The sequence below is a fragment of the Pavona decussata genome, unplaced genomic scaffold (assembly GCF_977016875.1).
Source record: "Pavona decussata unplaced genomic scaffold, jaPavDecu1.1 SCAFFOLD_244, whole genome shotgun sequence".
In the NCBI taxonomy this organism is placed as follows: Eukaryota; Metazoa; Cnidaria; class Anthozoa; order Scleractinia; family Agariciidae; genus Pavona; species Pavona decussata.
In genome coordinates this window covers 1179963-1193073 of record NW_028145649.1, presented here as the reverse complement: position 1 = coordinate 1193073, position 13111 = coordinate 1179963, and the positions used below count along the sequence as shown (strand labels likewise).

General features: G+C 39.9%; 1 protein-coding gene across 1 annotated transcript; it reads right to left on the bottom strand.

Annotated features, from left to right (window-relative positions):
- Window positions 1–5020: 5020 nt before the first annotated feature.
- Window positions 5021–7899, bottom strand: LOC146457321 (uncharacterized). Its single transcript, XM_085092059.1, has one exon. It carries the CDS (start codon window positions 7626–7628, stop codon window positions 5484–5486), a length of 2145 nt encoding a protein of 714 aa, XP_084948185.1. The 5' UTR covers window positions 7629–7899; the 3' UTR covers window positions 5021–5483.
- Window positions 7900–13111: the final 5212 nt, after the last annotated feature.

The following is a 13111-nucleotide window of genomic DNA, read 5'->3' as shown; positions in this document are numbered from 1 at the left end:
CGGAAAGCTGCTGGTATACAGCTGTTTCGACATTCCAAAACAGCGTAAAGCGTACGCGACAATGCCGAAAGGTAGTCTGGAAAATACCCAAAAAATTTCAAGAAAAGCTCAGAATCCATATTGGTCGCCATCTCAAGTCTTCACTGTACGGTCAAGGCATTGTGGATTCTGAGCTTTTTTTAAAATTTATTGGGTATTCCCAGACTACCTTTCGGCATTGTCGCGTACGCTTTTACGCTTTTTTGAACCTTTGTCAAAACAGCTGTATGCGTAGGACGCGAGCTAATGACAGTTCTAATCAGCCAAAGAATAAACAAACGCCGACATTACGTAGAACTGAATAATAATAATAATAATAATAATAATAATAATAATCTTTATTTACCCTTGAAAGAGGGTAGCACAAGTGCTAGTGGGACCGAGCATTAAACTACACAAAGAAATAATTAAACTGAAAATAACATGGTTAAAAATCCCAACTGACAGGAGGCAGACCAGCTGGCTATTTACAAGATCAGTGAGGAGTTGAAGGATTTCAAGTTGAACTCGGGGCTACTGAGAAACAACTCCAGCTAGCTAGTGGTCAGAGCGGGACTTGAACCCGGGACGTCCGGATTTCAAGTTCGATGCCCTAACCACTCGACCACGCTGCCTCCCACTGAAAAACTTTTGAATTTTAAATTTTTCAAAATTGACAACGACATGATTGAGCCCAAACTCAGAAATCCCTTCCCCCCCTCCCCTCAAAAAAAAAAAACAACAACATCTGGACAGCGGTTTCGACCTGGTTGGGTCTCGTCAGCAGAGTCTAGGACATTCGTTCATAAACTCACACGTGGTTTTGACCTCAGATGGGCTCAAATTGAAATGCTTGCCAATTGGCCATTTCCACAGTGCGTGACTATTACTCAACATGCAAATAATCTAAAATATCATGTCATTGTCGCGATATTAGGGATTAAAGTGTGAATAGAGGAAACCATCCTGGCACTAAAACATGGCCAATACCATATGAAAATATCATGACAGCATATCCGACGGTCCAAAAGGCATATCACTCATGGTAAAGTAAAGCTGACTATATGGAGGGTTAGGGCTAGGATGAGGTTTATGTGGGTGACTATGTGGTACCTTACCATGAATAACTTGGCGTCAAAAAGTAACTGAAAGTGAATGAAATAACTGCAAGGCTGATCTGACTACGTAGAAAACTTAACACGAGAGCAACATGATAGAAACGGCACACCAAGATTAAAAATGTGACCGTGGACAGCTGTTTCGAGCTGATTGGCCCTCGTTAGCACGCAATCTCGTACCCAGAGTTCTCACGCTTTTTGGTCAGCGGCTGGGCGCCAGGAGAGTCGAAAAAATTTAAATATTTTGATTGGCTGTCCAGTAACATTTTGCATTGTTTTACCGCAAAAATCCTGTGGAAATAAAATTCCAGTTCCTCAGAGTCTCTCCTGGCGACAAACCGCTGGCCAAAGAGCCTGAGAACTCTGGGCACGAGAGTAGCAGCAAGAAGTGGGATGGTCAACCAACGCGAGGTCAGTTGTGTACTAAATGCTACTAAATGCACGAAGTAATGGCTCCGGATGAGCCCAAAGTGAATACTGGAGGCAAAGGACCATGGCGACCCGTTTGCCCTCTATGTTTTGCTACACTTCCACATACAAAAGTGAAAATAATAATAATAATAATAATAATAACAATAATAATAAATGTTATTTAACCAGGGTGACCTCTTCAGCATAAAATGCTAATATCAATAAGAGCCCTACAAAAAAGAAAAGAGCCTAAAAAGCCTAAAAGCAGACACTGACTTTAAAGGCACCTGGTTCGGGCGGAGCCTCTGTATATAGCCCACTATACGCAGTACCACCCACCCCTCCCCAGTGATAAAGAGATCGGTCGAAATGGACCACCTCCCCTCTCCACAAACTGTGTGGAGACTGGTACGAGTGAGGGATTATGGCATCGTTTCGGTGGGGGGAGGGGTGAGGGACTTGTTGGCTGGACATTGCGCCAATGAATAAGTATACTTTTTCAACAGTCCAGTACGAGTGAAGGGCCACACAGCCGGTAACTTGGATCCGCTATCTTTGATTTCTCTTGGTTTTTCCCTTGTAAACGTTTTCTCATCTCTAATCCGCCTTAATTTTTAACCATTAGGGAATCGAATGCGTTCGATGATCTCGACTCCAGGCTCTCTCTCCTTTGTCAAGTTGGCGATTAGGTCATCCGGCTTGTGAAATCTGCGGGGAATGCCAGATACGCGTCCCAAGATCGACTCATTCATGGTCCTATAAAACAATACAATCTCGACTCCAATCTGTATTAGCAGTGCGTTCTTTCAACGTCGAACGCAATAATAATAATAATAATAATAATAATAATAATAATAATAATAATAATAATAATAATAATAATCATAATAATAATAATCATAATAATAATAATAGTAATTCAGTTTTTCAAGTGGATGTACAACGGGACTGATAACAGATCTGAGGTCCAGTCCGCTGCAACTAACGTTAACATTTAAAAAAAAATAAATCAAGTTAAAGTTGACATCGACGAAGCCTAGCGCTATATAGCCTGTTCCAGGCTCCTGGAGAGACGCGGTGGAGAGGGCGAGGGGACGAAAACCATTTCAAGTTATCAACGGAGCGATAAAAATATCTATCAGTTAGATCGCGCATATGAGAAATAAAATCACGTCGCGACGGTTGAAAATTCTTTCCGGTCACATTAATTGTTTGATCATTTACATATGTTTGGTTGAAGCCCGAGTGAAAGTGCAAGAATTTTCATTCACTTCATTCTTGCGTCAACAAAAATATCCTCTGTAATTATTTTCCAGTCAGCTGGATATGAATTATTTCAGTTCACTTTGAAAAAAATGTCGAAAACTCTAAGCATGTGAAATCAACGCAAACTATAACCTTTTAGTCTTTTCTCAATTAAGGTTAGTTTAGATAAGAGTTTTGGCGCAATTGTTGTCGCGATTCAATCTTAATCCGCTCACTTTTATACGCTGAAACTTCAACTGCGCATCTGTAAGCCAGATGCAATTTCAATACGACTGCAGGTTGCAATTGCGCGCGATTTCACTATGATTTGTAGGCCGTGATCATTACGATCACTGTTTTAGAACGGCTGATTAACAGATTTGTAAAAGAAAGCCACTTTCGGAGAAGAAAAGCCACCAAACTACATCAAGTTCTAATGTAGCGTTCGAATGTCTTTTGACCGTATTCCGGAATAGGAATAAGCAGAATAGTTGTTAAATTTCTCTTTTGAAGTAATTTGGAAAGCCATCTCTACAAACGTTCACTGACACATGATAATTTAAGAGCCCTCTCGTACTCCAGTAACTCATAAAACCTTTTATGAGGGATTTCTTGTCATCGTTGTATGTATTCGTATTCCGGAATAGAGTCAATCGAACGCACCCTTAGACTTGCAAAAGCTGCCATGAAGCGCTTAAATCGCAGCCACTTTACACGTGTAAATCGAAGTGTCATCACAAGCGCGATGAGAATCGTACAGGAAATTGCGACAAAATCGTTTCGTATCGTGGACCTAAAGTATCCCGCACCCTCAATCAAGCGCCTGCCCCCAAATAAGCGTCGGCGGGTGCCATGAAATATTTACAGCCACCCACCTTTCCCCTAAATAAAACAAGTTAGAAATAAGAAGGAGTAGACCTGAAATATTGAGAGACCTCCCGACTATATTTAAATCCATGTTTCTTTCGATTAGCATCCCACCTGTGATTGGGAGTAGTGGTACCCTGAGTTGCTTCATGGAACCTGGTCCATACATTGATCATTGAATAATACAATTCTAGAGTTTTAATTGGCTTGTACCCATGGGATATCAACCATTAAAAACTGGCTCCGGGATAACGCCGTTCCAGAGTTTTGATTGGTTTAGCGGCCATGATCATGAGCCATTATACCATGCTCTTCAAATATGGTAACAGTATGCGTCAGGGGGAAAGAAAATATCTCTAAATCAGCGATTTTTCGTGGTTGTTTTTAATAAATCATTTATTCCACCCGCGCTTCTTAGATACGAGATGACTATAGCTGCCAACTCGCCGATACACGCCTCGTTGTCTATCTATCATCCGGCATCCAACGCGCGTTCGTGGAATAATTGTTAATTATATATATACCATGCCTGAGAATTAGCAGCTGTTTATTTTTTTCTGGTATTTCTTGAAAAATGAAGTCAGCAAGATCTAGCTTGGTTGTTGTTACTGTTCTGGGTGATTAGACGCGCCTTGCTGGCTATCATATCCAAAATGCGTTCCTGGAATAATTCTTAAATATTGGGCTCATACAACTCAGTGTAATTCCTTATTCGGTCAGCACTCGGCCCAAAACGAAATCATCATCTACACAGAATCAAAACTACACTTAGGGTTAACAACTCGTTTACTCTTGGTGAGGTCCAGTCATTTCGTAAAAAACATGCCAAACGATTTATTAAAAAAATATATTTTAAAAAAACTCCTCATTTGTGAGGGCGTTTAATCTACTTGCTTAAAAGCCGGTAAGAAGATATTTTCACTGACATCTCCTAAATAAATCATGCATGGAACTAATCACTTCATGCAATGTAATTAAACTCAACAAAATATTACATTTCAGTCGTATCTATTTAATGAAAAGAAAATATCTACACGTACGAACGCAGGAAATATCGACTAATTTGTCAAACGGAAAGACCGTCTGCGGTTAACGGTTTACCGCAAGGTAATTATTGTTTTGCCGTGGATGAATACATTTCTTGTTTTTGCAGATTCAGGCTGATTTTCTTCCGTTTTGTTTACTTCGTGTCGTTCCCCTCTTTTGCTAAATACATTGAAACAGTTGAAGCGCCTTTGAAAAGCTATGACTTTAGGCGAATTCGCGCGAGACCCTTCCAGGAGACTCAGCGCGAGTAATGTATTCGTTAAAACAGCTGCAAAATATAATTACCCCAAAGTTAAAGACAAATCCAAACAAAATAAAAACAGACAGGTTTATTCTTGTGCAGTCTTGCTAAGTTACATAATCTTCAACTCGTTTTTGGCTTTTTTAATACCTTACAGTAGATTTTCCAAGCGGCGGAATCTTTTTTTGTTGTTACACCTCATAAAACCGTTCAGATTTCAAACCATTACCTTAAACAAAAACGCCAGTGAAACACAAGATCTTTTTGCTATCCGTTTGTAATATCAAAGACATGTATATTGACAAATCATCTGCACGTTTAGTCTGTAAAACACTGTGGGGTATCCGTTCGGGCCCCAGACAAGCCATTTACACGGGATTGCCAACCTGAACTGCTGAGATGTAGGAAAAGCTCGAAAATGTTTAAAATTTCCATTAGTCAAATTCCCATTTTAGTTCCACTTTCTGCGTATTAATTAAAGTGCATTTGATACCCGACATTTGGATAATTCTTAAAAGTGCAGGTGGGCGCTCTCATCAACATTTGGTTTCTTTGGTCCCTTGTTGACTGAAACTTAAAATCGGTTGTTTAAGAAACGTATGATCGTTTTCTTTATTCGCGGCCGCTTGTTTCGTGCACGCCTCCGAGTTTTCAGTATTTTTAACGCACTCTTCCTTGTCAGCAAAATTATTCTTGTTTTTTACGGAAGATACTTCTCCTCTTGAAGACCTTGGAGAAATTTCCATTTCCACTGGTGGAGTCGAACTGATTGCATGATCGCAGTCTTTTTCATAATGTTGTTCCGCTAGAGACATGAGTTCCTTGTTGATGTTTTCATTACAGTCTTTTTCGTCCGCAAAAATATCGTTGCTTCCTACGGATAAAAATATTCCCTCAGATTTCGGCTGAAATGCTTTACCGCACTCTTTTCCGTTTTGGGCTTTTGCGAATTCCAACTGCATCATGGATACATTGTCGATGTTTTCAATGTACTCTTTCTTGTTGTTCTCAAAGGTGTCTGTAATTTCCAGGGAGGACACTGTTCCATAATTTTCCTTTTCAGACAAACTCGAATTGATCTCTTGATCGCGGGCGTCTTTACTATTGGAAAACGATGGATCTATCTCGGATAGTGGCCGGGTGATTGTGATGATAGTTTCGCACCCTTTCGGACGTTGTTCTCCAGGTGACCGCACGGTGCCGAACCGTCGAGTTCTAACGTTGCCGTTGACAAGCTCTTCACCTATGTCGCCCAAGGACTCTTCGCTTAACTTTGCGAGTTTTGATTGTGACGGAAGAGGTGATAAACTATGATTAAAAGAGTCGTTAACAAATTGAGTTGTTTTTAGTGAACTTTTCTTTCTTACATTTTCCGGGGCGTCACCATAACTTGGCATAGATCCGTCAGTACAGGGCCTCTTACAGTGAGAACCTTGGTCCTCATGGCCTCTGTAATCAACTGGCGATGGTTGATGGTAAGAAGTTTCACTTCTCGATCTGCTCATTTTTCGCCAAACAAACGAAATCGTTTCACTTAAGGTGCTCAGTTTACGGAATCGCCTGTCGTCCTGATCCAAATCATCATCCCATATTTCATTCCTTTTACTATTCGAAAAGCTCAACAATAGTTCTTTAAATCCATTCTTGAAATCGCTGCTGAATGCCCAGTAAATTACGGGATTGAAAATACTGTTTGTGTACGTAAACATTCTACAAACGATACCTGCAATGTTGGAGTCTTGGCTTTCATGTCCTTCGCCAAAATCCGACCACAACCAAAAGATTTCGTTTGGAAGTCTGCAAGTCGCAAATACGATGACCACGGTGACAAACATTTTTGTTGCTCGGACATTTTGATCTCTGCCGACCAGATCATGTTTTTGTCCAATCGTTACACGACTTGCTTTACGAAAGTCCCGAATTATGTCCAAACGGCTACCGTTCATATTGCCATTAACAACAGCATCATCGACTTGAAGGCTCATCTTTTGGTGGCGGCTGTTATCACGAACGGGATTTTCAAACTTGTTGGAACTAGCGCGCAAGTTGAGTAAAGTAATACTGTACATAATCGTCATGAAAGCCAAAGGTATTCCATACTGCGAGATGAAAAGAAAGAAGGTATAAGCTTGTCTGTATGAGAAAGCTGGCCAAGTTTCCTCGCATCGATGGGTCTTCGCCGACAAGTCCAAGTGATAAACGTAGGGAAGAACAAATAGAAGACCCAGAAGATGTGTGAATGCAATGGATAATTTCACCTGTTTCGAGCTTAGTCGCTGCTTAAAAGGGTGCATTATGATTCTATAGCGATCCAAGGAAATCAGCGCCAACGTAAGCGAAGCTGCCGTTGCAGAGAGCGTCGCTAATGGCCAAAGAGTCTTGCAGAGGACCCGTCCAAACGGCCAAACGTAATCTTTCTCTTCCAATGCGAAATCAAACGGGATGCTCGTTATCGGTGTGATGAGGTCGCAAATCGCGAGGTTAAGGATTAGCAAATTCGATGGTATCCGCTTTCGTTTCGTTTTGCAGACGATGAGTACAACCATAGTGTTTCCAACAAGGCATAACAGAAGAATTATAGAATATAGTGTGATTTTGAAGATCTTGAAGGACAGCGATTCCTTAAAGCCTGGATCTGCTGAGCTCGTATTGCCCTCCATTTCGTTCTCTTGATTCTTCATTGAGGTTCTGGTCACGTAGCGGTCATAGATGGATTACGTTCCAGTTGTAGTTATACCTCATAGTGTTTACAGTGATACGAGCGTTGATTGGTTTTCTAGTATTGCCTTACGCGCGAGTGAGGAAAGAATGCGTCACTTTCCACGCGTAACAAAGCCTTTAGACAGGTGATACGAAGATAGATCAATCTTAGCAAATGGATTTATATGACTAACATATGCACCAATTGGCATCTGATAAGAGATTGAATCTTGACAACATGACTTATTAAAAGGGCAAATGGCACACAACTCGACCAAACTGTATTGATTACGCTATAAAGTTGTTGAAATTCCAGCCGTGATTCAACACCGACGACTCGCTTTGTTCTTGTGAGATGTTTAGATTTTCTTCACAGTATGTCTCGCATAATTTCACCAAACTGGAAAACAACCTGCGTATGATGCAAGCAGAAAGACACATTGATTCGGTGTGCGCTTTTCGGTTTTATACATACTAGTATTACAAGTCTTCTGCGAACGAAACAAGGAGGTAGAACTTCTTGGAGAATGAGTCATGTTTTGAGAAAATAATTTGCGAATTTGTTTTTAATAATTATTTTTCCTTTGTTTAATTGATCCGCTCTGAACATAAGGCGCAGAGTTCAACTCCCAACAAATGATTCTATTCCATATTCGGCTATTCTTTTTGCCGAAAATCAATATTCAGGCTTACCACCTAATGCTTTAGTTTGTATACAGCTATGTGAAAAACAGCGTACTTATTCCATCTCAACACTAAAGTGGATAAGATGAGGTGATGTTTTGATAGGTGTAAAAAGTGTTTTGGTTAACGTTCGTTCATAACACAAGGGTCTCAAGAGTATCGCTGTTATGTTAGCGGCAAGATAAGTGCAGCACTCAAGAGCAAATCACGCGAGTTGAAGTAATATTGTCCCCAGGGGTTCATCCCTTCAACCTCAGTGTTTGTCAGAACCAAGTCGAGCAGATCTGTCTGCTTGTGAGGCTTTTAGAAAAACACCTTAATCACTCTATAAACAACGTTGATGTTGAAACTGTTTAGAAACAATTGAAAAAGAAAAGTGCACAGGTCAGTGAAATATTTCTGTCTTTATGTTTCAAGTTCTAATCGCCTTATCAAAAATTTCAAGTGGAACATATCTGCACGTCCACCTTACTTGCCAAAAAACCTGCCTGCTTGCAAACAAAAAGCACCGGGAACTTTTAAAACCGACTTGCTGTAAATCAGTTTTCGTTGAATACATGTACCTTGAAAATTTTGCATACCATTTTCTTGCCTGCGGAACAGCCGAATAATCTCGGAGTCCCTTTAAAATGCAATGAAACTGATCAGTAAGCCTTTCATCCGTCACTACTAGTTCTATATTTCTTAAATTTGCTGCCAAGATCCTCCAGCATCCGGTAACTTTGCCAGTTTGTTCCATCAAATCTTCGTGCGAATTATGTGGTGATTTCCAGACAGACGCCATCTTTGTTCCGCCATCTTGGAATTCATTCGAGCTTTCGAAATTTCCCAAAACCACCGAAATTGGCCCATAACAAATTATAATCAATCAACACAAATATATAAGAAACCCAAGAATGGTTTCAAGATGCAAAAAGTTGCTTCAAGAAAGTTAAAGAATTTCATTAAGAACAGGAAATTAGTCAAAGTGAGAAAAAGCTTATTTGTCAAAAAAGAAAATACATAGTTCTCATAGTAACAACCAATTCTATGAACAATGGCAATTCATAATACTAAATTTTTCCCAGGTAAATTCAGGAAAGGTCGCAAAGTTTGGTGGCTTTCCTTTGCGTATTACAAGCCGCGAAGAAGAGATCCTCAATATAGGTTTCAAAATTTATCAAACGCGATCGTCTTTTTAAAACACTAACAATATCAATAACAACAGAGGTTGTGCTAATGATGACGATAAGGATATTTACATAACCAGAGTGATGATGACAATAGTAAACAGAGGATTGCTTGTGAGGGAGGAGGGCTGGTATGCCCTGAGAGATCCTAAACCTTACTGCCTTCTTGCTGCCAGGGTCACCTTTTTGAGTCACTCGTGCAATTATGGCTGCACTATATCGCGTGTTATCGAGGGGGGATTTGTGGCCGTACATTTTGACTCCGCGTGGATAAAACCATAACTAACCTTTTGAATAAAAACTACTGAGTAGGCATTCTTCATGAGAGCTGTTTGTTTTTTGGGGGGATTTTTTAAAGTCAAATTTGGATGTTTTCCTTTCCTTTAAAATAATTGCACTTGGCAGTTCTTATCTTGAGACTGAAGTGTCAAGATGGAGGTATTAACATAGTATTAGTGACTGTCCTCGATCTGATAGGATTTTCTAATTATAAATAGAAATAGGTTGCATTAAGCCACAACATGTTTACTGCCTTGAACATGACGGAAATCACGTCCCACTGCCCGGGATAAACCACGCAAAGACGGCAACCGTTTTATGTCTAGCTTGTTTGATTTTTGTGCAGGTGTGATCGTATTGTTATGAAATTTCATTTCAAAATAGAATTTGCTATCTTAGTAATCAGTTTTTAACCAAAAGAAATCTACTTGATGTATCATCCCATGGCATTAAGCGATAAACCGTTCATTTGTTATGATATACCATTGTGAGGCTTTTGCAAAACACTTTAATCCCTATTCAAACAACGTTGGTGTTCAAACTGTTTAGAAACAATTAAAAAAAACGAAAGTTCACAGGTGAAATATTTCTTTTTTTTTTTTGTTATCACCTTATCAAAAATTCCCAGCGGAAAATATCTGCGCATCCACCTTATTTCCAAAATAACCTTGGCCTCGATTCTTAATTTTTTAAGTGGTATAAGCCCATCTTGAAATACACGTAGCTCTTAGTATGTCGCTACTTTTGATTCAGATGATTGCCCAGTGTGAAAAAAATTTCATCTTCTGAAAATTTTATTTACATATCTATGTAGTTCTGCGTAATCATAAATCCATCAAACATCAAATAACAGAAAACGAGTTTGATATGTTTGATATTCTGTGTTCTATCTACTCTTGACCGAAGGATAAATACATGAAAACATCGCTCGTGGGATAGGCCTTATCACGGTTTTCGACGCCATTTTGACGAGTAGGCAAACAGGCTTGAAATTACAGTGTTTGTATGGAAATCCGATGTCAAATAATTTTCATAAAACATCGCTTCTGAACAATTCATGAATTGGAAACTTTTGGCACTAGGAAAAAAGGTTTTAGGGAAAAAATTGGAGGGATGTAGCTGTGCCAGAAAGCTTCCAGTCGTGTTTTGATTTTTCCATACATTTGTCTGTAAAGCGAACCAGCCGTGAACTGCTACTAAAAATAGTTCGCGGGGAAAAAAATACAGGGAATTGTATGAAAAGTTCAAAACACTACTGGATGCTTTCTGGCACAGCTACATCCCTCCAATTTTTTTTCTTAAAATCCTTTTCCTATTGCCAAAAGTTTCCAATTCATGAATTTTTCAGAAGCGATGTTTTATGAAAATTATTTGACGTCGGATTTCCATACAAACACTGTTATTTCAAGCCTGTTTGCCTACTCGTCAAAATGGCGTCGAAAACCGTGATAAGGCCTATTATACAATACGATATGCTTTTATCGCAAATACTGCGGAGAGGATGAATTCAATGGCGCCACTAAGGTAAAACGTTTTGCGTTTTGATATGGCAAATATGAGTTAGGGATGCGTTCGATTGTCCCGTATTACGTACTTACAATAAGCAGAATGCATACTGATAATTTTTGAAATAACTTAAGGAAACTTGATGTAGGGCGCTCTTGCCGACAAACTGACAAACACCAGCTCATATCTATACAGGTATAGGTGGTAATTACTTGAATTGCATTGAATTAACAACGTGTTGTTAGCCACATTCAAATGAAAGCTGTTGGACATTATTTTGTTGTCGTTTTGATGATGCAGAATTTGTTTTTCAATTTATTTAAAAGTGCGAAAAGCGACTTGAAAATGAGAAAATTAATGTGCACTTTGACAAGCTACTGTAGGTCATTTGTTGAAGATGACGAACGAACATGTTTGTCATATTTGCATGTACTCAAAATGAGCAACAGACAAGATCTCTCCAACACTATCAGATGAAGCTATTTTCATCCCTTTAAAACTGGGCCAGGCAATCTTACATTTTAATCATTTCTTTGAATTCGATAAGAGTTAATCCTCCACTATTTCTAAAATAAGTACGAACCACTCTTCACTCTGGAATGGCCAAATTAAATTAGAGAAGGTCATTTTTACACGGGATTCTCTTAGACTGTGATGTCCACGTCGTGGATAATCTTCATTTTAAAAAATATGTTTCTCGTTATTAACAACATGACGGACTGGCAAGGAATTTACCAAGTTGGCGCTATCACATCGATCTTGCCCATGGCCATCTGCAACCGAAAACATCTATCAATAGTTTCTGTACATTAGAATTGCCATTTTACCCAAAATATGGCCACTTTTTTCGGCTGCCATGACATAAGAGTCATAAAACATTGCCCTTTGAATTTTAAAAGTGTTTTAAAATAGAGAACACTATCCATGACTCATCCATTCCAAGTACTCTCGAGCTTTCGTCAATCGTGATCGCCCAGGGTGTTCTTGGCAACACTTGACTATCAACTTCCCATCGTGCTAAGGGCATTGGTTGCGTGAGCAAATTTAGTACCAAGGCCGTGACCCCAACCTGGAGCGGTTGGGCTGCTTAATCCGAGAATCCGTAAATGACGTATTTTTCTTATCAGTTGAAAATGACCTCTCATCAGTCATATTAGGTGATAATGGCGCCTCTTGTCGTTATGTCTAATTAATTTGTTGTGACCTAGAAAAATTGTTCACTTCGAGTTTTGAAATGTTTGCACGTATGATTTCGCAAATGCGGATTACTTTTGTTTTTAATTTTACGTCGGAATTTCTGGCATTATTCACATATAAACACTGGTTGACTTTCTGGATTACGTGCTCTAAGGCAAAGTTAAAAATATCTGCCCAACCTCGTTCCCATTCTCTTCCATCTTCCGGGCAAGTAAAGTAAAGGCCCACAAGGCCGGAGCTTAGCCCAGTTTCCGTAGCATGAAGCAACTAGGAGTATTGCTATTCCCCCCTGGATGGGATACTAGTCCATCGCAGGGTAACCCCCACCAGTGTGTCACCGGAACCCATTTACTCACCTGGGTGAAGAGAGACAATGTGGAGCAAAGTTTCTTGTCTAAGGAAAATACACAGCACCTGGCCTCAAACCACTGACCCTCCGGACCGTCCGATCGAAAGTCCGACGCGCTAACCACTACACTACCGCGCCTCCACTTCCTTTCTCCAGGCGGGGTGGGGAAATTAATGAAAGACCCAGCTGGGAACGAGGTCAGGATATCTGCCATTTGCGCGCGTTAATGTTTGTGATCACATGACGTCAACATATAATCGTGGAAAGAGAAGATCCTCGG